This window comes from Triturus cristatus, chromosome 3_1, assembly GCF_964204655.1.
Source record: "Triturus cristatus chromosome 3_1, aTriCri1.1, whole genome shotgun sequence".
Taxonomy (NCBI): Eukaryota; Metazoa; Chordata; class Amphibia; order Caudata; family Salamandridae; genus Triturus; species Triturus cristatus.
Genome location: NC_140583.1, coordinates 445,197,693 through 445,223,483, shown reverse-complemented (window position 1 = coordinate 445,223,483; position 25,791 = coordinate 445,197,693). Strand labels below are relative to the sequence as shown.

At 45.5% G+C, this 25,791-nt stretch overlaps 1 protein-coding gene across 2 annotated transcripts in view; it reads right to left on the bottom strand.

Moving 5' to 3' along the window:
- TRPM7 (transient receptor potential cation channel subfamily M member 7) overlaps positions 1-25,791 on the bottom strand; it is a 2,096,104-nt gene that overhangs the window by 1,469,038 nt on the left and 601,275 nt on the right. For both annotated transcript variants that reach the window (XM_085644243.1, XM_085644244.1), the window contains exon 11: positions 5,259-5,359. In XM_085644243.1, coding sequence (XP_085500369.1) covers positions 5,259-5,359 — 101 coding nt within the window. The remainder of the gene's footprint in view (positions 1-5,258; positions 5,360-25,791) is intronic.

Here is a 25,791-nt window from a genome sequence, read left to right as displayed (position 1 = left end):
TAGCTAAGAGAGACATTGCAGCCACATGGAAGGACTTGGCATCTCCCACCATCGCGAAGTGGAATAGAGGAGTGGATTGGTGCTCTAAGAGAAATCGGTATATGAGGCACAAGGCTGTCCGGCCAAACATTTACGAATTTGGGGCAAATGGCTGAACTTACTGAACTGATACTTCTGCAGAAAATGTTAGAAACTTAGGGGAACAATACAGGGCTTGCCCAACATGAGACCGAATGGGGGGACAATTCAATAGATACACTGAAACGTTTTAAATGTCATGGTGATGCACGGTTTAATTTGTTGCTCATAAAAAAACAATAAAATTGTTGGCTGGGTGGTTGGGTCGGGCCTTGCCTCATCTTGTGCATACGGACCAACCCGGATCCATGCCAGGCCGCAACATGGGCCATTGTATATAGAGAGTCCACGTAGCACTGGCCTGGCATCGGAGCTTTATGGCACCCTGGCCCTCTCACTAGTTGGCTTCACGAAGGCATTCAACACAGTGTCATGGGTCTTTCTTGATGGAGTTCTTCACCGGGCCGGGGTAGGGGAGGGGTTCTGCCAGATGGTTCGCCTCCTCCATCACTCCCCGACCGCCCACGTTCCGGTGAATAGAGTCCTATCCCCAACCCTTTCAATAAAGCTGGGCATGCGCCAGGGGTGCCCTTTTGCCCCCATAGCCGTTTGCGCTGGTGATAGAACCTCCGGCACAGCTAATACACTGACGCTCAGATCTCTGGGTGGCAATGGGGGACTGGTTTTGAGGACCGTGTGGCACCCTACGCTGATGATATGCTGCTGTGCCTGCGGGATCTGCAGCGGACCGGGTTCCACTGCCTAACATTTCTTCGATTGTATAGTGAGGAGTCTGGTCTTCAGGTCAATAAGGGCAAGTCCTGCTTGATGGCCGAGAAGGGGAAAGCTCTGGGGCGCGTTTGGTGCCCCAACATTCCAGTCTGACACAATTCTTTTAAATACTTAGGAGTGTATGTTTTTGCGATGATGGCCCTGGCTTGGGCCCTTGACTTTCGGGTGATTGGATCATCGGCTGGAGCGAGTTCTTAGCCAATTGGCTAAGCTGCCACTTAATCCTATGGGGCGCACAGCCCTGTTCAAAATGGTATGCCTTCTGCGATATCCATACATACTGGGCAATTACTACTATTGCATTCCCCGCAAGGGTTTCACTCAGTGACTGCTAAAATTACTAACTTTGTATAGGCGGGAGGGTCAGAACCAATGGCATTGCATTTGCTGCATAAGTCTCCCTTTGATGGAGGCCTGGGCTTATCAGACCTGTACCTGTACCACCTCGAATCGCACATTGTACCGATCAATGATTGGTTCACTGGGGGGGATGGAGGGGGAAGGGGGAGAACAACCCCACATATCGGCTGGAAATATGCTCACTGGGCTTTGATAGGGCGCTTGAACTTCTCTATGGGGCGTGACTGTCAACGACGCTGTGTGTACATTGGTTTCCCTTGACTGCTGGAGGGCAGCCCTTTGTCTCACAGTTTGGGTCACCATCTGACTGAGATGACCCCCTGTGGCATGAGACATGACTAGATAGTCTGTCGACACTAGAAGGTTTCCTGCCTTGGGATCGCATCGGGATTACCTACCTCAGAGATATTTTCGGGGAGGAGCTATTGTGACATTCCAAGACCTAAAAGCCAACTACTCACTATCGAACTTGCACTTCTTTCGGTATCTTGAGTTGCGTCACACTCTGTTGACTCAAGAGCTCCCGGGGCAAAGCTCTCCCAGAACAAAGGTCTATTAAAGACAAAGAACTTTTTGGGCGGCTGGGCAAAGGGGCCACATCAGCAATTTATCATTCACTAGTCATTCACGGTCCAGATGGTCTTAGGAGGGTCAGACAGAGGTGGGAGTATTGGTTGGGGGGGATCTGGACGAGGATGACTGGAGGGAGGCGTGCATGAAACCCAGGGAACTGGCTATCTCTACGCAACTGCCAATGATGCAGTTCAACTACTTACACACACATCTCTTACTACGAGACGCCTGCAGCATGTATGCGAAGATGCGCAGGCGGTGTGCGCACGCTGGGCACTCCCCATGGCTGATTTTTTCCATGTTGCCTGGGAATGCCCGGTCTTGAAGCCTTTTTGGTTGGAGGGGAGTCATACGTTGTCTGCTGTCTTAACTCATCCCCTGGATTTGAAGGCCTGTTTTACACTATTAGGGCTGATGGAGGAGGTGGGGGACCAAGGGCAGAGCATACCTTCCTTGGGACGGCATGTTTCGTTGCCAAACGAGATGTGGCCCATGTCTAGAAGCAAAAACACTGCCCGACTGTTAGAGGTTGGCATGCAGGAGTGGACTGGTGCCCGCACCAGGAGAAGCCAATTTTTTAGGCCTGTGGTTGCCTGCAGAAGCATGCCTGGAAATGGGGAAAATGGCGAGACTACAATGGCATATACATCTGATGTAGTGCTGTCACCTCAGTTTGGGGTTGGAGAGCATTACTGTGGCATACTTGTATGTGAATTGTGGTCGGTGGCGGAGCGAGAAGCGCTGCACCGGGAAGAGAGTTGAGGGCTGCGGAAGCGTCCTATATCCCTAGAATGGGCACACCTGATTGAGCTGTTTAGGAGTGGGGTGGAGGAGGGAGAGGGGGCTATAGGGAACAGTCCCCAAAATCCCCCTGTATGAGCCAGGGTACGAATTGGCGGATGTGTCTGGTGAAGGCTGGAACCAGTCCCCCGGTACTGGGTGATGAACTCTCCCGAATGATTGAAGACACTTCCTGGTGGGTGGGAGTATGAGCCTTTCCCCCGTTTCACTCGTTCTCATTTATCTAGGTCCCCATCTGGCCGCTCTGCTCGGCCTCCATCCTTCCCCTACCGCAGGCTTGTGGGGGGGTTGTGGGGAACACATAATGACGGACTCTGCTGCTGAAGATTGACCACCAAACTCTCAGGAGTCAGGTGCTGCGTAATAAAGACCAGGTCGCCTGGAGTTGGTCTGTGACTACCTGCTGTTCCCCCAAGTGCTCAAAAGGGTGTCAGTCAGGCCATCATTAAATGAGAGTTAGGGCTCAGATGAGGTTGGCCAAGGGTGCAAAATATCAGTAAGGACATTTGACTTGACTTCACCTGATGGCAGTTCAGGTCCAGGACATCAGCTGCACATTTAATCACCACAGCAAATGATGCACCCTCTTCTGTTGAGGGGCTCAGGTGACAAAACCAACCCTAAGGCACGGGAAGTTTCCACCCCAATGGCCTCCAGCAAGTCCACATAAATACTGTCATCATCATAGTGTGGGAGTAAATTATCCCCATCATCAGTATCCGGATGATCAAAATCTGTGCCAAAAGGGATGAAGGCACGACCTTGGTCGGGGTCGAAGCAGATTTAGCTCAAGGGGTGACACCAGAGTGGGCAGAGGGTTGACCTTTGGCACCTGCGACATCTGGACTGCTGTCTGTGGAATAGGAAACAGTGTAGATCTTGGCATCAGAGGGAAGAAGAAGAAGAAGAATGCCAAAAATACTCAGCTTTGTCTCTCTGAAGGCCTCGACCTGCTATAGCATTGTGGCCTGGGAAATTTGGGATGCAACAGGACCAGCTGTGAAACCGGCTCCGCAATAGAGCGTGAAATTGATCGGCAACTTGATGCCCTCATGACTTCTCTTCAGATAGAGAGTGCCAGGATTAGGTCGAGTCCTGCTTCAACTGATTATGCATCTTCTATGATTTGGAACTGGACTTAGTGGATGTCCTCAACCACAACAAAAATGGAGTGGAGCTCTGGATCCTTGTATGACGTCACGAAACAAAGGAAACAGACAACATCACATAGGGGTGACACTCAATCACTTGTGGGATGGAACGGTTTACTGCAGAGTAGTATCATGCCACCTAGTGATGCCTGTGAGCACTGCTGTGAAAAACATCTGGATCTACTCTGGCACATGGGGAATATTCTAAAGGTGAGAAATCTGCAGTTAGAAGTATCCATTAGAGAAGCATTTATCCACCATCGGTGAGACAGAAAAACAAACAGGGACAACAGTTATTGACATACACAGATTGGATAGGCTGAAGCCCACAACCAGTCAAGAGGCTTGCAAAAATGGAAAAGCATAATTTAGACCAGTATTTCAGAATGGCCGGCTAGCCAAAGGATCTTCAATGAAATTGCAAAAAAAGATGAGAAGGACACTAGACAAATGAAAAAGAAGAAGGCATTTGTATTTTGTCTTGTTTCTTGTACTTCTCGAGAACAAAAACATCATTATAAAGGGAGTAAGCCAATAGGTTTCACAACACAAAAAATTGTTTAGTAGCCACACAAGGTTCTTATCAACAGGAATCAGCAGGATATGCTTTGGGCATTGGAATCTCAGGGACTTCACTGTGTCAATTCTGATAATCAAAGTGAAGCACAGGACACAGAGAAAGGGAAGTCAATGAAGAGCAGAGATTCTTAATATACAATTGTCTGGTAACTACAGAATAATCTTGCATTTAACAGTTCACGAATAAATTATCTAGCACCGTCATAGAAATGGAAGTTACAGATCGGACTTCCAACTCTTTGCTAATGCTCAACCAAACTAAACTGTCTGCTAATTGAATATAATGATGTACAGGAAATGAACAGAAAACCAAAAACAGAATTTGCTACTACATTAATTTAACAAGCAACATATGCCAAAATTGGTCAATTGTGCTATCCTCGTATTTAAAGTTATTTGGGGGGGGGAGGGTGGGGGGTTAAAAGTGTTGCATGATTGACTCTTTGTACGGGACAAAAGTGTGATAAATCAAACACAACCTCAACTGCAGTCTTAAATGAGTTGAGATGAAACTTCTGCAGGTATCCTTATTTTAAAAATCATCAGGTGCCTTAGCGATCTGGGTTACACCTTCCAAGCCATGTGCCCTTTTCAATAAAATTTATAAATTATTCTGATTGTTAATACTGGCAATATTAAATATACTGCTTTTAACTATTTAATCAGTGACTAACTTTTTTGGATGGTTTGCTATCAATATACCCTCATGTTATCCCCTTCACCTCCCCCGAACTTTTAGTCCACATAAATCCTATTTATTAAGAGAGAAGCAAAGTAAGAAAAAAACTGTCAAATAACTAGCATTAGCATATTAGTGTGCAATGTGAACAAGGGACATGGATAATCAACACATATAAATGAAAACATGTCAAATTAAAATATATAACTAACTATAAGCAATCGGCTTTCGTTTTTTATACATACCAGCCACTGTTGGCCATACACAAAAACATGATTTTTGGCAATATCCACTCTATCCCATGCCAGAGTCAGTATAAGCTGGTCAAATGCAGATGCATTTGTGCCTAAGAAAAACAAGGTTTAAGATGTTTATCAGAAAGCTTACAATGAAATCTGATTCCACTTACGGTAAACTGCACAATTATATATTTAGATTAAAAGGTCAATTTAAGCTCATCAGTCAAAGCAGTTTGCATCCTGGACAATTCTAATATTCCTGGCAATTCCTTCACAAGATACTGAAAATGTGTCAGGATTTTATGGAAAAATCTGTAAAACATAATCAATCAGTCAATATGCAACTCCAAGGCCATTTTTCATTACTAGGAATTAAAATGAGTAAAGTTAAAATTACTGAAGGTCTCCGCTAGACCATCCTGCCACAGAATGCTTAGTAGAAAAACAACCATAAATTCTTCTAATTCCAAACTTATCAAGGTTAGCTTTCACAATCATTCACATAAAGAGTTGCAGAAGGAACAGAGACACAATCGATGTTTTAAGGGTTGACAAGATGAAAAGGTTACTTACATTAGGTAAGTTCTCTCTGGCGGATAATTTACCCAACCACAGATTCCCCACCTTTTGCGCTTTCCTCTCAAGAGTTGCTGAGAATGCGCTAAGGAAGCGCTGTTTAACGAGTTTCTTCAGTAGAGAGATTTTGGGATAGGAAGTTACATCACCTCCTGTTGGCGATTCTGACACTGGACGTTGATATAGAGCCAAGGACTTTTAAGGTGGCACTGAAGGTATGACGGTGCTCGGCTTTTGAAACTTTTGAGGGCTTTTTTGGGGGATCCTGTGCTAGTGTTTCAGTTGCAGTGTCATGTGCTCGTTATCTGTAGATCCAGGCTGGTTTGCAGTGTTTCTGGATTTTTCCTGGATGTGGTCAGTGAATCCTTGAGCAGCTGCTGTTGTGGTGTGAAAACTTTAAGGTCCATAAACGAGCTGAGAGAGAATGTAGTCTTCACTGGCTTTTTACTTGAAAAAGACGATTTAAGGACTTTAAAGTTACTCTAGTAATCAGATAAGTACAATGTGATTCGTGTCAACTGACCATGTTCCTCCTTCCTCATAAGGAACTCATTACACATCACTTCGTTTGCTAAGTGGCGACTGGTTTGTCCCTGATGGGACAAACCTTTGGCAGCAGAGCATTTCAAACTCAACATGCCTATTTCTGGAGCTCACTTAATTTACACCACCTTCAAACTGAAGACAATTTTTTTATATACATATATATATATATATATATATATATATATATATATATATATATATATATATATATATATATATCAAAGCTCCGACTTCCTCCTGTCGCAAAGGAAATAGGCACTCACGGGAGACGCTTAGAAGATGTTTTTATTCCGGTATAACAAACAGACGCGTTTCGGCGAATTGCCTTCCTCGGTGTTTGCTCACATACCAGGAGGTCGCCATTTTAAGTTCATGCACAAGCTGTCATCGCAATACATCAATCATAGAAAGCGGACTGGCACTTTAGCAAATAAACGTCCGCCATTGCTAAATTAGCAATAATACCTTGTTCAAATAGTAAATACATGTCAAATCACAACCTAAGTTGTAAAATAAATTTGAAAACAAGTAATATACATATTTGCACGCACTGTGGCTATTTAACAAAATTGCGCCATGTATTGGCTACGGCATCCAGGTAACACCGCTGCAAGCGAATTAACTATTGCTCTAGCGAACCCGTCATAAATAGACAGACAGGGCTACAGTTGTGAATCATTGCTTAGATTAAGTTCATACTTGATGCTGGTACCTAACAGCTTGAATGCCCTGGGTCTCGATTCCAATTGGAAAATAAACATTAGGACCACCCCCACTTCTATCTAATGCGTGGCTTGATGTATAGCATGATTTAGCCATGTATTGGCTTACAGTGCTACCGCTACACTAAATAATTGTAAGTATACCCAGTTGCTAACAAATTATCTAACTTCTCATTCCGCCGTGTATCGGCTATTATGTACCATCCGAAATACTTACACAACTATCTTCTCATAATCAGATAACAATTAAATAACAATAGTCAAGTTCGTTGGTTGGAGACAACTCTACTTCACTTTGACAAATAGTACAAATCCTACAGTTGAAACTCTACATTATTACCTTTTTACTTTTCTCATGTACCCAGGTGTGATGCCAGTTCCTCCCCACTATTTAAGCCTTTCGGAAATTTGGTTTGGCAGTCTACTATGTACCGTGATTCTAATCTTCGTAGCTTTCTCAATCTGTCTCCTCCTCTCACATTATCTGGTACAAGATCCAAACCATAGAATCGTAGTAGATTTCGATTACTAGAATGTTTCTCGGCGTAGTGCCTTGCTACAGGATATGCCGTATCTTTATTAGCGATTGCCCTTTGATGTTCCAATACCCTGATCTTCAATGGGTGTATGGTACTACCTATGTACCATAAATTACAGGGACATATTAAACAGTACACTACATAGGGGGTGCTGCAGGTAATACATTTCTTGATGGTTCTAGTTGTCTGTGTGCCTGGTAAATCAAACGAGAGAACTCGTCTACTATTAGAGCACGCTTTGCACTTTCCACAGGGAAAGAAACCTTTCATATCCTTAAGGGTTCTAACCCCAGGAGAAGCTTCCTCAAGATGACTATGTACTAATCGATCTCTAAGAGATCTGGCCTTTCTGAATGTGACTTGTGGATATGCTGGAATATCATCATATATATATATATATATCCACAGCATTCCACTCCACAAGGAAGAAGTAGAGGCCACATGGGGGGGAACGTCGGGAGATCTTTTAATCAAAACAGCAAGTGCATAATGCATTTCGGCCTGTGAGGCCTTCCTCAGATGCAGCTGTAAGCAAGATATGACTCCACCCTCACCTTTAGTAACCCAAAGTCACTCCCATTGGTGGTAGTCCGCTGACCGATGGTCACATGTCCACAACTTCGCTATAGTAAACTACAGCTCCCAGAATGCTATATATTACCTACTGGCGGTCGCCAGTAGGTAGTTATAGTTAGGACCCTGTTTCCATAGGAAAACCGCAACATTCTATTTTGAATAACTTTGGCGCCGGTCGACGAATCCTCGCGAAATTTTCAAAATAGGTGGGGCGCAGCGCTCCGCTCCTACCCTGAAAGTCTCGGGGGGATTCGTCATGCGGGGGCTGAGATAAAAGGGGGGTCCCAAAACGCGTTTTTCCCATGCATTTTTCCATAGGACCTTTAGACACAGCTACAGCCCGAACGGCTGAACAGAGTTCCTTGAAATTTGGCAGAGAGGTAGTCTACAGGTCAAGGAAGTGCCTTTTGTAGGTTTGGTGTAAATCTGTTCAGTAGATTCTGAGAAAATAGCCTTTAAATCAATATATATATCTGAGCCAGCTTACGGTGCGCTTACGGTGCGCTTACCGTACGCGTACGGCGACGTGCGCCAGCGCGATTCTGATTGGCTGTTCGATCTAAGTAAGCATTCGAATCGGTCGAAACCAGGAAGCGGCGGCCGCCATTTTCTCTCTCGCACTCTGAGGGGGGCAGCAAAAACAAAGACAAAAACCATCTAAAGGGGCAGTGTATTCAGTTCTTAACCACCCAGCATCGATATAGGTGTCGATATAGGTGTCCCCAAACAACCCCCAAGGCAAAAAAATAATTTTATTTTTTTTCGCAAAATCGCCGATTACGCTTACTGTACGCGTACGGTCAAAATTATATTCATCACGGAATACTACAAATGAATATCTTTTCACAACGAAGCGCATAATATGTCCCCCATGTGCGCACGGTGCGCGAAGCGCATCGTGCGTACATGACCCATCCCGCATAACGTGGGCACGCGGTGCGCGCAGCTCACCGCGTGACCACCGTGCGTGCACGGCACTAACTGCGTAAAGTGGGCGCGCGGTGCGCGTAGCGCACCGCGTGCTCACTTTGGGCGCACGGTGCGCGAAGCGCACCGTGCGCGCACGGAACGAACTGCGTTAACTGGGCGCGCACGCCACGAATGGCATAAAGTAACTTAGCATTTAAAAAAATGTACAAATTCACTGAAAAAACCATAGGTTTCACACACGATATAGTTAGGAATTAGCATTTAAAAAACCTTGCAAATTCACTGAAAAAACCATAGGTTTCACACAAGTTATAGTTAGCTGTACATTTCACTCGTAAAAAACCAATGAAATTCCCCCATTATAGTTAGTGCAGGCAACTATAACTCACGCGACCGCAATCCTCTGCTGATGACATATGTGTCTTTATGAAAAAAAAATATTTGTAATATATGTATAGCTAAAATTTAATGGAAGAAGACATGGGCAAATAAGTGTCTAAATACAGTATTAGCATCAGCAGAGGATTGCGTTCGCGTGAGTTATAGTTGCCTGCACTAACTATAATGGGGGAATTTCATTGGTTTTTTACGAGTGAAATGTACAGCTAACTATAACTTGTGTAAAACCTATGGTTTTTTCAGTGAATTTGCAAGGTTTTTTAAATGCTAATTCCTAACTATATCGTGTGTGAAACCTATGTTTTTTTCAGTGAATTTGTACATTTTTTTAAATGCTAAGTTACTTTATGCCATTCGTGGCGTGCGCGCCCAGTTAACGCAGTTCGTTCCGTGCGCGCACGGTGCGCTTCGCGCACCGTGCGCGCACAGTGAGCACGCGGTGCGCTACGCGCACCGCGCGCCCACTTTACGCAGTTAGTGCCGTGCACGCACGGTGGTCACGCGGTGAGCTGCGCGCACCGCGTGCCCACGTTATGCGGGATGATCAAGGGACCGAGCTTCCCGAAACGCGTAGAGTTTGTGTGGCCTAATTAAACTCTGCCTTAAAAGCATAGGGTGCCGTGTAGCGTTGTTTTTTCCTTGATGGATTTTTGGCAATGCAATTTTGGAATATATATATATATATATATATATATATATATATATATATATATATATATATATATATATATATATTCGGTGTAATACAAAGCAGTACAAATAACAAACAAACAGCATGTGATTGACTAATCCTTCATCCCGTAGCTTGTTGGGACGCTGGTGTCAGTCAGTGACTATAATATTCCAAGGATCATACATGCACACTAATATCAACCTTCATCATTCAATGTCAATGGCTGGTCTTGTGAGCTCAAATAGTGTTGCAAAGGTTCGCAAATGTCCTTGGGTTTGGAAGACGATGGCAGCTCTTACGCATTGAATTCGAGTTTTTCTTTACAATATACTAGGTCCTTTACCCAGTGGTCTGGTCGTGGGGCCAGAGTACTCTCCGATGTTAGCGCCACCCGGCGTTTCGCCAACAGCAGTACAATTTTTACAAATTTGCCCACAGCCCCCTTCAGCTGCAGTTCGCAGCACAGTAAACAAACCTGCGGTCTACATTGCACAGGGACCAATGACATAACTTGTATGCGCCGCACCACTTCCTCCCAAAACTCAAACACTAGCCTGCATTCCCAGACCAAGTTCCAGAAATCTGCATCCGGCCTCCCGTATCTTTTACATCTGCTATTATCACGGAGCCCAAACTTGTGTAGTTTTAGTGGTGTGTGGTACACATGATGGATATATTTGAAATGGATAATACGCAGATTTCCATTAGACGTTAGGGCGCTGGTGATTTTACAGCAGTGCTCCCACTCTATTCATGTTAGCGGAGGATTGAGTCTGTCGTTCCAGGGAGCGAGGCTTTTATCAGCACAATTGACCTTTTCGTCCCTTACTGCCCTGTACCGTTTAGTGACTAGCTTGCGACATTTGGGAGTGACCAGAAGCAATTGTAGAGTGTGCAAAGTGGGCGGCTCTGCTGGGAATGTGCTATAATGCGCTTGTATATCCAGCTTCAATCTATGCAGTGTGAACCAAAATAGTGGAGATGAATTATGAATGTATTGCAGCTCCTCTGTTGTGATAAAACTCCCATTTGGGTATATGTCTTGCATTTTGTCTATGCCTGCCCTTCTCAAGGAACGCATCGTGCCTTCTCCTGCGTCACGGAGAGTGCAGCGTGGTGAGCTAGAGGGAGCGCTGGAGCATAGAGCATGAGTTTTGTCGCAAGCTTACCAATGGATTATCAAGCAGCAATGGTGGTATCTATCACATTGATTTCAGGTTTCGGTGTGCCTCTCTGCGAGTGTGTAAGGATGTAGTTTAAAGGAATCGGGTGTGCATCCCCATCTTCCACCGCCACATGTGGAATGAAAGCGTGAGGGCTGTGCCAATAATGTGCGTACTGTGCCTGTACGCAGAGATAATACATATATAAATCTGGCACCCAGAATCCTCCCTCGGCATAATCCAGGGTGAGTGTGTTCAATACCACCAGAGACTGTTTTCCTCCTCAGATTATTTGCACTAATAGCAAACATACAGCGTTAAAAAAGTGCTTAGTTAATGTTATTAGAATGTTGCTAAACAGGTACAGAAAGTGAGGCAATACAATCATTTTAATGACAGCGATACGATCTGCTAAGGATAGCGGCAGTGCTGTCTATCTGCCTACCTGTTGCTCCAGCAAAACACATACCCTCCCATAATTTTCTTTGACCACTATCTGGGATCGAGATGCACCCAGATTCCCAGGTACTTAACTGGATCAGTGGACCACACCAGCGGATATTCCAGGGTAGGGGAATCTTTGAATGTTGTTAGAGGTATTATCACAGACTTATCCGTTAATAGTGAATCCCGAAAAAAGCGAAATCTGATATATTCGCGCAATACGGGTACTAGATATTGTGGCTCTCTGATGAACAACACCATTTCATCAGCATAGAGAGAGATGCCAACTGGTCAGTGCATAAAATTAAGAGCAGTTTCTCTGTGCTGCTGTCTGATTATGAAAGCCAGTGGCTCCAGCATGATAGAGAACAGTGGTGGCTATAGGGGGCACACCTGTCTAGTTCCTCTCCTAATCTGAAATGGCACAGATGTTAGACCACCTACTTGAACCCGTACAGAGGGGTCGGTGTACAACAGTCACACCCACCCAGTAAATATTTCGGGGAAACCCATTCGCTTCAAGATCTAAACCTTATAGCCCCATTCGATGGAGTCGAATGCTTTTGCTGCATCCATCATAACAGCGGCAGCAGGGAGGGCATGATCTAGTACGTGAAACATCGCAAATACAATGCGAAAGTTGTGGGACGTGGCCCTTTCTGGTATGAAACCAGATTGATCCGGTAAGACCAATTTCGGTATTAAAGGTTATAGTCTGGAGGCTAGAATTTTTGCCAGTATTTTTTGCATCCAGATTGATAAGGGGCAGTATGACTCGCAGTGAGAGGGTGTCTTATCTTTTTTTAATAAAGTTATTATCAGAGCCTATCTGAGCGATGGTGGAAGCCTGCCCGTCTTGTCAGCCTCACCATACATTTCTAGTAAATGGGGTATCAGGAGCGCTGCATATTCTTTATCAAATTCTGCCGTGAGGCCATCCGGCCCTGGAGCTTTTTTATTCGGCAGGGCACGTTTTGCTTCTTGGATATCAGATGCTTCAATCAGCTGGCTTAAATAGTCTTGGTGTCCTTTAGCTAACCAAGCACATGCAATATCTGACCTATACTTATCCAGCGCTGGAGGGTCCGCACACTCCCGCGATGTGTACATGTTGGCATAAAAATCGCGAAATTGTTCAACTATGGCCTACGGTGTGTAGTGCCCCTCACCCCGCGCATCTATGATTTTTATTATGGCACAGTGCTCAGCGTGATATTTAAGCTGAGACGCTAAATTATGGGCCGGTATGCCACCCTCTCCATATGCACGGGCCACATGTCTCCTAGACAGATAGCGAATCTCGGTCTCCGCCATCTCATCATGTTCTAATAGCAGATCTTTAATGCGAGACAATGTGTGTGCACAAGGCAGTAATTTGTACTTTTTCAAGCTCTGACAGTGCATTCTCAATTTTAGTGATTTGCCCCCTAATGTCTTTTGGAATACCTGCTGTTGTGTTAATGCACGTGCCCCTGATAGTGACCTTGAAAGCCTCCTATAAAGTCGCAGCGCTGTCCACGGATCCCATATTTAAGTTAAAACACTGTACTATGGCTTCCCTAATAGTGTTGGCATATACAGGATCTAGTAGAGCTTCCAAACGGAATCTCCACGTGAACTGGCGCAGGATATGTGTTGGAATATGTAAGGCGAGCTTAACTGGACTGTGGTCAGATAAAGTGTGAGGAGTGGAACGACATCAGTTACCTAAGCATTCACCCCTTCACTTACAAGCCAATAATCCAAACTGAACCAGCTCCCATGCATCGCAGAGGCATGTGTAGCCCCCAGTGTATCGTAATTACTAAGCTGCCATGTGTCTACCAGACCAAGTTCGAGCATTCCATCCCTGACACATTGGCTGGTTCTAGGTGTGCACCCACCTCGTTTACTGGATTTATCCTTGCTAAGGTCTAGGTGCGTGTTGAAATCGCCCTCCTACAGAACTTCGGCTTCAGGCTATTCACGTAGTAAATTAATAATCCCTGCAAACAGTTCAGGTTGATCCATGTTCGGCCCATACACATTAACAATGGTTAATAGCTTGATACCCAGCTTGCCATGCACAATAACATAGCGCACCTCATCATCTGTGCACATTTTAATCGGAGTGAATACAAGACCCCTCTTTAGAAGGGTTAGGACCCCTCTCTAGTTTATACCCTGCCCACTTGAGAGCAATCTTGGCTTCCGTTTGTTTGGTCAGGTGCGTCTCTTGGAGAAGAGCAATCTGAACCCCATGCCTGTCTAGATAAGCAAAGACTTGTCTAATTTTCTTGGGGGAGTTCAGCCCTCGGACATTCCACGTTAAACATGTGAAACTATCGATCTGTTGACATGATGTGTGTTGAACGATGATATGCATAGTTCCCAACTTTGTAAAGCCAAACAGGTACATACGAACAATAGCCTTAGCGTTGAGCCAATCACATGCAATAAACCCTAGTTCCCATGTTCGATTTCACCCCCCACCCACCCACTTTAGCATACCCAACTTGCCAAAGCCATCCCGCAAACTAACCAAAAAACCCAGAATGTTAACCCTGGACATAGTTAAATATGGGGAGCACCCATTGGGGAACGCTGGGGCACAACATACTCCCTAGGTGAAAAGGGAGGTGGCCGAACAGTGTGAGATAAGCTGCCAAGGCACTTTATCTCTTAGAACAGTAAAACATTCAGTCCTAGAGCCGCACAAATTGTCAATAAACTTCACCCCCAACCCCAAAGGCCCCCATTATAAGAAAGGATACAGGTATAGTGGTACAGTTCAGCAGGAGCACCACGCCCCAACATACATTATACCAAAGTGATCATTGATGCTGTCAAATGCAGCCTCTGCGACTGTCAGTCTTTAAGAGAGTCTCTGATCAATGTTCCGCCTAACTTAGCCCTCATCGTTCGAAGCATCAGGGACGGCCTGCTTCTTGCGCCAGATAGTTTTTGCATATTCCATGGCCTATTTGGGGTTGGTGAACATCTTGGCCATGTCATCTGAACCAATGCGCCGCCGTGCCGGGTACAACATGGCATACTGCACATTTTCTGCGATTATTATTTTTTCCACTTGCTGGTATTCCTTCCTCGCCGCTTGGACTGTGAAGTCAGGCTAAAATGCCACCGTAATAACCTGATAAATGATGGAACCTTTCTGACGGGCTATGCGCAGCACCGAGTCACGGTCCCTATAATTCAGCAGGTGCGCAATAATCGGACGGGTGGTGTCCCCGGGGGAGAATGAGCCGCCAGGGAACGATGGGCTATCTCTACTATGAGCAGCTGAGAGAGACTTTCAGCACCGAATATCTCATGTAGCATATTTTCCACATACGTCTCCAGCCTGCCCACATTGGTTGATTCTGACAAGCCTGCTATGCGCAGATTATTGCGCAGGGACCTGGCATCCAGGTCTTCATTTTTGGCCTAGATAACAGCAAGTACTTTCTCCATATCCAATGACTTGGAGGTCACATGCTGCAATCCGTCCTCCGCATCCGATATGCATTGTTCGGCCTTGCCTAGTCTGGTAGCGTGTATGTCGAGCTTGGCAGACATGTTGTCCATACAGCCCTCGATTTTACCATGCATGGATTGAAGACTGGCCTGTATGGCAGACAGTGTCTTTTCCAGGGAGAATAGAGCATCACTAAGATTGTCCAATTCAGAGTCAGAAGTGGCTCTCTGTTGTGGTCTGCCAGGTTTCCGCAGGTCAAAAGTTAGGCGCGGCTGATTTTTATCTGTTTTTCCCGATGAGATTCTCTGTGTGGCGCAGCCGTGATCAACATACCTTAAGCAGCACACGTCTGTTGGGCTAGCCACTCGTCCGTGCCCACTTTCACTGATGCCTTCTGCATACACATGCCTCTCACTCCCGCTCTTATCTGTGGGTCGGAGGTACAATATGCACAACCCCGCAGCACAGGGCAGGTGTCAAGTCCGGGGGGGGCTTGTCACAGACAAGACACCACGCGCTGACACACTGCGCAATGTGGCAAAAATAACTTTTGGCTGCGATGTAAAAAGAAGCCATTTAGGCCCACCTCTCTGCAGACCCCAGAGCACCATGCTGCTGTGTTCCATATGTTGAGCAGAGGAGCTTACAACGCCGAATCTTACGTGGCGCCCGCCTTCCCAAGTGATCTGTGCACCCCTGCTAGAGAGCAGTTTAGCAGCAGGAAGCCGATGCAGCAATAACGCGATGCACGCTTCTCAATCTCCACACCTCAAGCCTGTACTTCATTCAATGAGGCCGCTCACCGCTGTTCTCTTGCCCCAGAACCGTTTATTCTTGTATGCACAGCAGGGTTCAGTGACTTCCATTTCTGTACCAAGCGTGGAGTTGGGAGCCGCCCCCACCCTCAAGGCCGCTCGAACGCTGTACCCTGGAGCCACACAGGAGACGTGTAGGGGTCTCACTCGGCCCACCTCTGCCAAGGGCAGGCACTCGTCCTCACCACGGAGCTGCGATGCACGCCCAGCTGCAGCCCCAATCCACTACGTGTAATCTTCAGCAGGCAGACGGATTCACACCAGGTACCTGCAGATAACAGAATCCAGCGACATCTTCCCAGACAAAACGACGCACAGGTAGCCCCCAGGTCTCCGGCAGTCGCCACTCGTTTCACAGGACCGCCATGTTGTCCTCCGCTCCGCGGCTCAAGCTGCCAGCAAGCCACTCAATTGTGGGTGATAGGCGCCGGAAAAACGCCTCATATAGCCGACTTGTACTCCCACATCAATTGCCTCCGCTTAGGCAGCACAGATGGCGCTTTGGGAGCAGGATGATGAACGGATTGGCAAGTCGGCCGGCAGAGCTGCACTACAGGACAGCCATCTTGCTGTGTGCCCTCTAGCCCCCTCCCCCCCCCAACTGAAGACAATTTTGTGAAATTCAGAAGATCTTTACTTGACAACAGGATTATCATTCAACAAAAAGAAAAGGAAGTAAAATGCTGAGTGCTTGTGGCTTTTCACTGAATAGTCTGCCCTTGTACCCCATAAACTCCGGCACCAGCACGAGCCAGGTCAAATTTAGTAAGAAACTGAAAACCATCCTTTATCGCCAAGGCTTCGCTGAGAATATGCTTTAAGATGCTCCTATATCTTTTTTTGGCCCTAGGTTTCTCTAGCTATAGTTTTCCCCTCTCTTGCTCCTTCAGACTTCTTGACTCTTCCTTTGACAGTATGGACTTCTCTTTTCATCCACTTGGACTACAAATTGAAAGCAACCCTGCTTGCGACCTTCCTTTGGCTGTGGTTTCTTGCAGGTTTCCTTTCTCTTCTTTCCTTCTCGAGTTGCCTCCCTCCCCACATACTCCTGCTGTTCAGCACTCTGAAGTGGCCCTGCTGCATATAGTGCTTTCTAAATCACCTTAAATATAAATAAATTAAGTTGTGGAGAAAATTTAGGATGCTTCCCTGTGAATTTGCTGTATCATCCAGATTGCCGTGAATTTAATACAAATAACTTCATATAGCGTACTATACACCTGGATGACTATCAAAAAAATTATTAGCAGTCCTCTAGCGCAGAGTCTGCCTTCTCACCAAAAAGGTGGGTTCCATTTAAAAGAAAGTCCATAGGGAATGCCTGGGCATTCCCCAAAAAGCCAGTGTGTGGTGTTAAGAGTACAACAGATAAAGTAACTGATCTTCCCAGTGAGTCAGTTTTACCCAGTCTTCAGCGTTTGTTGTACTTTGCTACATCCCTGACATCAGCAATAGCCTGGGTCAGGATGGCTCAGTCCTACTCTGAGTTCATGGACAGCCCTTGCACAACCGAATCCCGAAATATTTGGGTATACCGGCCCAAGAGGCCCACGGTGTTCACTGACCCCAGCGCAAGGCTGGCAGAAAAGAACAACCTCTTTCCAAAGATGTCCAGCCTCTTCAATTTCCTATCCAGTGGAGTAGAAGGGAAAGCACCAGGGTTGATTTTGGACATGGGAGGGCTAGACAACCAGGCTCTCTGCGGTGGGGTACTGGGTGAGGAAACCTGGTTCCCCTGGAGCGAGTCGATAGCAGCGGGTGATCGTCCTGTGCAGGGCTTGGCCAGTGCTGCAAGCAGGACATCCGTGAAGCATTTGTTAAACGGGAGGAGAGGGTCTGTGGGGGCAAGTACCGGCTGAACCACCTCCGTCAAGATGTTTGTCTTGACTGCCACCGAGGGCAGCGAAAGGACCTCAGCTGCCCTCCTCACCACCATGGCAAATGAAGCACCTTCCTCCATAGCCACACTAGAAGGAGAGACTAAGCCAGTGTCTGAGGAAGTGTTCAAACCACTGGCATCCGCAAGTTCCTCATACCAGTTATTCTGAGGCTCTTTCATGGCGTTGGCATAACTATAAGTATCTTCAGATCCTCCCCAATCGTAGCACCCACAAGCCCTATCAAAAAAAGTAGGCCTTGGCTCCAACTCAGAAGGTTGTATTTGGGCCGGAGTTTACATCAGGCAATGCCAATCTGACAGTATCGGAGTTAGGTCGTACTATGGGGTCGGCGGCAGGGTGGGGCAAAGGCGGCAACGGAAGGGGTGCCACTGGAATGGGTTTTGGGGATTGTCGTGACCAGAGCCGATCAAGGGAACTGGTGCAAAGAACGAACCCACTAGTGGGAATCCAGGGGGGGGGGCATCTGCTGGACCAGCGGGGGCCAGAGGCACTCCAGAGCATTTGGCCCACCCAAATAGGAGGTGCATTGCCTCACAGAACTTGCTTAACTGGGCCGGGTTCACTCAGGCTCCAGAAAATTCTGGGAGGTGCAGATGAACCCAGACTTAAGCTCCACATTGGACGCACAGTAGCGAGCCCAAACCTGTGGTGTAGTTTCTGCACCTCTTCCGAAGACTTGTCTTGGGGCTGCAAAGTTGAAAAGTGGGGAACAGATCCACAAACAGGCCCAGGACCTTTCACACAACTGGGACCTGGAGCATCACAGAGTGCACTAGGGTCAGGCGGCCAAGAGTTTTAGGGAACACTTACTAACTGCTGTGGGATTCATGGCATCACAGTCAGGTCAGGCTTTGGAGCCACTGCTCAGCTACAAGCAGCATAGGCAAACCAGGTGGGGATATGTCATAGACATCTGTTAATGACAGGAACCACAGGGTTTAAGCCCCACAGGTTTTTTAGGGGACATCCCTATCTGCACGGTGGGAGCAAAAGGTCAAAATAGGTAGACAACACACATGCAATTTCCAACGCAGAGCTGATCAATGCCACCACCAATGCGCAGAGATACAGCTCTAGATTTTCTGGATCTAGTCTGATGCCTCGGGTCTATTCAAAGGTAAGGAATATCAGGCTTGAAGTCTCTATCAGATTCCTCTGCCAAAGGTCTGGGGTCTTCCAAAGGAGTGAAAACCTGGATGATGACTGAAGTTCAGGAGACCTTACTCTTTTTAGAGCTCCATGTCATATGGTAAATATATGATCCTTTCACTTGTGAACTGATGCATAGCTGACTACCAAAACGTGCCTGTTCTTATGGTGCCCCTTTTGCACCTCAACCTTTTGAGATTGATGGTTAGTCAGTGCTTGATGGATCGGAAGTTTATTTTTGGTATTCACATAAGGTACCCAATGAACTGCACTAGTCGGCTCAGTCAGCTCTCTATTGTTTTACTCACCTGTACAGGATTACCTACCTGAATCAAGTATTTATATGCTGTGAAGTGATATGCTGATTTTCTCATTTCTGGGAAAGCCGCAGCCCGTCAACCAAATGTGAATTTCGCTTCATTGTGCTCTCTCTACACGTGTCTAGTGTTAATAACTTTATTTGCTCATTGTTTTTTTTTCTCTAGATCCCGACCCATTTCTTCACTTCTCTCAGATTTTTCTGGGCAATTGCTATTTGCAATGATGATAAATAATTATACATTCATGTATTGATCGCATTAACCAGGAGATTAAACTTCCTTATCACTTTCCTATTCAGCTTAAATTCTATTTGCGCATTTCTTCGTCAACCACTTTGTCAGTATTCTTGATACAGAAATTATTCTCTTTTGAAAGGCACTTTAGATTTTATGTCTCATTTAAGATCCACTTTGGCAATTGTTACTGTCTGTAATCACGTTCATTTAACTTAGTTACGATATTTTACTATGCGGCTATTTAGTTTGATCTTCCCGTTTGTCATTGTATAATTGCTGTATTTTGTAGTAGCGATTTTTTTCAAATTAGCACTTGGATGTGTATTGTATCTGTAGGTCGTAGTTTATATTTAGGTGCTTGTGGTAACCTGGGAAAGACCTTGACTTACTGAATTATCTCTGATGCCTTTTGTAGATAACTATGCAATCAGAGAAATTGTAAGTAATATGAATATTATGGTTCCCTCTGGTTTATGTAAGCTTTTCTGATGCACTTTAGAATAGCGTCTCGTTTTTCTTCTTTTCTTTTTTAGGTGGGGCCTAGGCAGCGCATGCGCTGTCTCTCCGAGACATAATTAGTATATGTGGGGAAACTCCACCTACTGGCTTTTTATTGCTATGTTTGCTTGTCTGCTTCAATCTCTTCATTTTGACAGGTTAATGCGTTTTTTAGTTCCTTCTTTATTTCTTTAGGAACGCCTATGCAGCACAGCCGAACTACTGTAAACATGCGCCTAGTGGAATGAAGTCTGTCTTGGAACTCTTCGTTTTTCGTTGCTTGCTTATCCTGCTCGGGCACGCACGTTTTGTTTTTGTTGTGACCGGTGAGCTTTAATGTTTTTGTCCCGTGTTTTTTCTTCATTTATTTTGGTTTAATCGCCACACTCGTGCTTTATTTGTAAACATCTTAAGCTAAAGCGCGGTACCACGATTGCTTCAAAAGTAAAGAAATAGGAAAAAACTTTTTTTTTTTCAATTTCTTTACTTTTGAACCATTTGCCGCACCCGCTTTAGCTTAAGATATTTAAGTTAAAGCGCGAGTGCGGCGATTGAAACCAAAATAAATAAAGAGAAAAAAAACGTGCGTCCAACATTTTTTTAAATTTATTTACTTTGGTTTCAGTCGCGGCACTCGTGCTTTGGCTGTAAACATCTCAAGCTAAACACTGGAGCCTCAATTGCTTCAAAAGTAAAGAAATGGAAAAAAAGATTGTTTTCTATTTGTTTACTTTTGAAGCAATCGAGGCACCCGCGCTTGAGCTTAAGATATTACAGCTGAAGCACAAGTGCTGAGATTGTATTGCAAATGCGTGTTTGTTTTGTTATGCTGCATGTCCGGATGTGTTGCGCGCTGACTCTGCTTATCCAAGCCCAGTGTAGGCAAGGTGGTCTTATATTCAGGGTCCGGGGTTTGCGACAGAAACTGGACCCGTGCCGAAAGAGGGGAGGGGGCTGAAGATTACTCATGCATTTCGCGTGCAAGTCGGTAACAGCAAGGAAGGTGTCTGTCCTTTCTTCCGTTTCCGAGGCAGCCTATTAAAGTACCAGTTATTATAGCACTGTGAAAAGAGCATCTGCTGTTTGTGCGTTTTATTGACAACTCTTGTTTCTTCCACTGAGATGAAATACGGCCGGTGCACGGGTCCCTTCATTTTGTGACATGCGATGTCTGCTTGGAGTTGAAGTTGCTGTCCGTTCACTATTCTGAGGTGCTTTTATCTGCGCCAGTCAGGGTGTTTGCCCTTTGACCTCAATATATCTGAAGCACCCTTTCTGTTGGTATAGATGGTGAGGTTGACAGCATTAATAATGCACAACATAAAAAGCCGGAGAACACACTCCTCGAAACCAATCCTTCCGCCTAAAAGAAGCAGTGCCTCATCTTTACCTCACACCCACACTCACTTTTCCAATCCAATCCAAAAATTCTTTATTTCGGCCATTATAGGCCATAAAAGATACAGCAGTGTAACCGTTAACATAATATACAAATAAGTATGATCTCACATGAAAACAATCCATAGGATTGCAGATTACAGATAAAAATAATATCCATATTTATACAATCCCCAGTTTGCATTAACTAAACATTAGTTTTCAGCAGTAAAACCATTGACATTATATACAAGTGGGTATAAACTCTCATTAAAACGGTCCGTAGGATTGCAAGTTACAAATCAAAAGTAGCATCCATATTAATGCAATTCCCTAGTTTACGTTAACTAGGCATTAGTTTTCGTCTTCTCATCCACATGGCTGTCAAAAACTTGCTTACTGCAAACACAACAGAATTCGAGGTACTGGTCTTTAAAATTCTAAATGATTGTATGCAGTTTCTGAAGCCTAGGTTTCTACATAGAGGGATCAGCCAGTACTTCCTATGCTTGCTATTGGCAGGACAGAAGAAAAGCACAGGCATTTCATCTTCCGTACTGCAATTACAGCCTGGGCAGAGCGTGTCTGTTGCAGTTGACCATTTGCTAGTAAAAACTTTAAGAGGGAGAGTACCATATCTCCATTGAATACAAAGTTTTCTTGCTAGAATTGGAAAAACAATATCCATAAAATCCTCAAATTTGTAGGAACTTTTAAAAGCCAAAAAGGATACAGTGAGAGTACCACCATTAGGAGTGCATAGTGCCGAATTCAGGCTCTTCTCCTTAAAGAAGCCTGCCAGGGTCCTGCGGGATAACTCTAAACATCCCCTCTCTGGGTCACTCCACATGTCACGCAAACCCAGACGTAGGAATTCTCGTTTAACAAAAGCAAACCAAGGTATTTTATCTGGATTACAATGACTCAATACCTCCTTTAGCTCCTGTCTATTGCATGACAGTTCCGCAGTGGTCCATAACCTGTGCCAGAACCTGAGTGGTTTCAATGCTAATTCATCTCCTATGGGTAGGAGACCCAGATCTAGTCTTAGCGGAAAGAGTGGAGTACTTTGTGGGAGTGACAATAGCCGTCTAACATAATTGGATTCCAATTTAGAGAGATCGGGACAGGCAGAGTAACCCCACAACTCTCCACCATATAGTGCTGCAGCCCTGGCTTGGGTCTTGTAAATCTCCAGAGCTGGACTTATTGGCTTAAATGTGGATGAATTTGAAGCCTTCAGGATACCACCCACCAGTTGGGACAACTTTAAGCGGGATTTTGCTTGTTGTGGACCCCAAGAAAGGTTTTCATGTAGTGTTACCCCGAGATACTGAAACGTGTTAACCCTTTCCAACCTTACAGGCCCCAGGGTCGGGTTTAAGCGTTTGGGAGCCGTAGGATTAAATATCATGAACTTGGTTTTGTCAGCGTTTATCTCGAGACCCCTAGAGCTGCAAAACTCCCCAAATCCATCCAATATCCGCTGTATCCCCATAGGGGATTTGGAGAGCAGGAGGGTGTCATCAGCAAACATGATTGCCGGTACCCGCCTGCCCCCCAACCTTGGTGCGTCATTATTGGGGACACTGTCAAGATGCGAGATTACACCATTGACATAAAGTCAAAACAGGGTTGGTGTCAAGACACAACCCTGTCTCACCCCTCTGCCAATCGGGAACCTAGATGACAATGTCCCATTCCTTCCGCATCTGACCTGGGCAAAGTTCCCATCATGGAGCCTAATTAATGTATGCAAGATTTGTGATGGAACACCCAACTCCTGAAGAACCAGCCACAGTTTCTTCCTTGGGACTAAATCGAACGCGGCCCTGAGGTCCACAAAAACCATGTAGAGGCTGCCACCCTCTATCTTTGCCGTTTTCCAATAAAGGAGAATAAGGCGAAAGACTTGGTCCATGGTAGATGTGTTCCTCCTGAACCCCGCTTGTAATGGACTTAGAACCTTGTTATCCTCCATCCAATCCAAAAGATGGTCCAATACCAGGCGTGCAAAATGTTTTTGTGGGACATCAATCAGACTTATTGGCCTGTAGTTGGCTAGGAGCAGGGGAGAACCCTTTTTAAAAATTGGGACAATCTCCGCTCCCAGCCATGTACAGGGAATCTCCATACCCCTAGAAATTGCATCAAAGAGAATAAGTAAATAAGGAGCCCAGATCTCGGGTTCATGCTTAAATAAATCCCCAGGCAGTCTATCTAAACCTGGGGCCTTGCCCCTCGCAAGTCTCCCTATCGCTTTGTGCACTTCGCCCAGCGTAAACTGTAAAGGTTCGTGTTGTGCATTTAAGACTTTTATATCAATGGGAGTTTGTGAGCAAGGTTCTTCGCAGTAGAGAGCCTTGAAGTGGGACTCCCAGATCGAGGCATCAATGTTTGGATCTTCTGCAGGTTTGGGGTCCCCTGACCCTGTATTTATTATGGACCAGAAGCTGCGTGCATCTCTTAATTCCAGAGCCCGTGTTAGATTTTGCCACCTGTCCCAGTCCCATTCTCTCTTTGCATGTGCCATCACCTCTTTGTAGCGCCGTCTAAGATGATGTATTTTATTTTTCCCGATATCAGACTTGATTGCAAGAATCAGCTCAGTCTTGGCTTTTCTACATGCAGAGTTATACCAGGCTGATACAGGAGACTTATTCTTCCTTTTAGGTGCCAGGGGATTAAAAACATCTCCTAGCCCAGTGACTAAATCTGCATGAATAGAACCCAATTTCTCATTATATCCTGTAGACTCGGGTTGGCTAATCAGGCTGTCTACCTCTATGAGTCGTGGGTAGACCAAGTCATACATTGTTGCTAATTTTTGTGGTGAATCTACTATTTTGCCCCATTTTACCCTTCACCTGTTATTAGATAAAACTAACGTTCCTTCCCCCAAATCTTCCATTTCTGGAATAGGAGTTGTATTCGGGCCAGGGAACACCATATACAGGCAAAGAGCATTGTGGTCACTGTCGGCCCTTGGAATAACTCTAAAATCAAGAAGCTTGGACCACATGCTCGACTCCACTAGGATGTAGTCTATCCGCGATTCCTGCCCTTTCCTATTAAAGGTACACACTGAAGGGCTATCAGACTGGGTACGCCCATTCCAGGCCCTTAGGGAATTATTTAGTGTGAACGCCATAATTTGAACCGCTAGAGGAGACCAGAGTTTTAAGCATGGTGATTGACATGGTGGAATCCCCCAGTGGTCGTCCTCGGCCATAAGGGCACCCTCACTCATTCCCGATAACGGCTCAAACTGGCAATTGACGTCACCTGCCACCAGAAGGCGACAATTGCCAGGAAGTGAGCTAATAAAGTGTGACAATTCAGTTATAGTCGGCGAGTCCATGTTCAAGCCAACCGAGCAAGAATACACATTCACGATGGACATTTTATAACCATTAGGCCAATTAAGAATTATACACTGAAGGTCTGGAGAGTGCGTGGACTTGATCTCTGCTGTGCAGCCCAAATGGGTGGCTACCCAAATTGCAAGACCACCTGACGGTCGCCCTCTGCCAGCCCACCTAGCAGGGATGTAAAAAGTTGCAAAACCCTTTCTGGGATGTTCCTCCCTGGCCCAAGTCTCCTTACAGAGACAAATGTCCTTGTGGTCCACCAAAAATCCCCACTCTGTGCAATTTAACTTCTTTAACAAGCCCGCGACATTCCAGGACAATATGGTCATTTTCTTTATCTTTGGAAGAGGCGGGCTACCCAGGTCAGCACCTTCCACAGAATTCAGCTGGGAAGACAGTATTTCATGGGGTAATGCTAAGCTATCTAGATCCTCGGTACCTGTTTCCAGTGTAAGTTCCCCTATTGGTATATGTGAGTCTATCTGGGGGCTTGGAGGATCCTGTTTGAGCATCTGTGCCACTCCACCTGGGCTATCTCTATGACCCTGTAGAGTTCTTGTTCCAGAATTTGTCTTGCTACAGTGCAGTCAATCTATTGCGTCCAAAGCACTAAATCTATTCTGTAGGGTTGGGTATGTATGGACAGATGACTGCCCTAGGCCCACGACGATATGGCACCCAACATTTTGTTCGTGCAAATTACCTGGGGGGTAAAAGAAAGATAGGGGATATGACCTAATAGTTGACCCAGTGCTATTTTGGTTCCAATTGCAAATATACTCAACGGTGCGAGGATCCCTGAAATTTACCAAAGCGCAGTCACCTGCGATTGTTTTGGGAGATGGACCC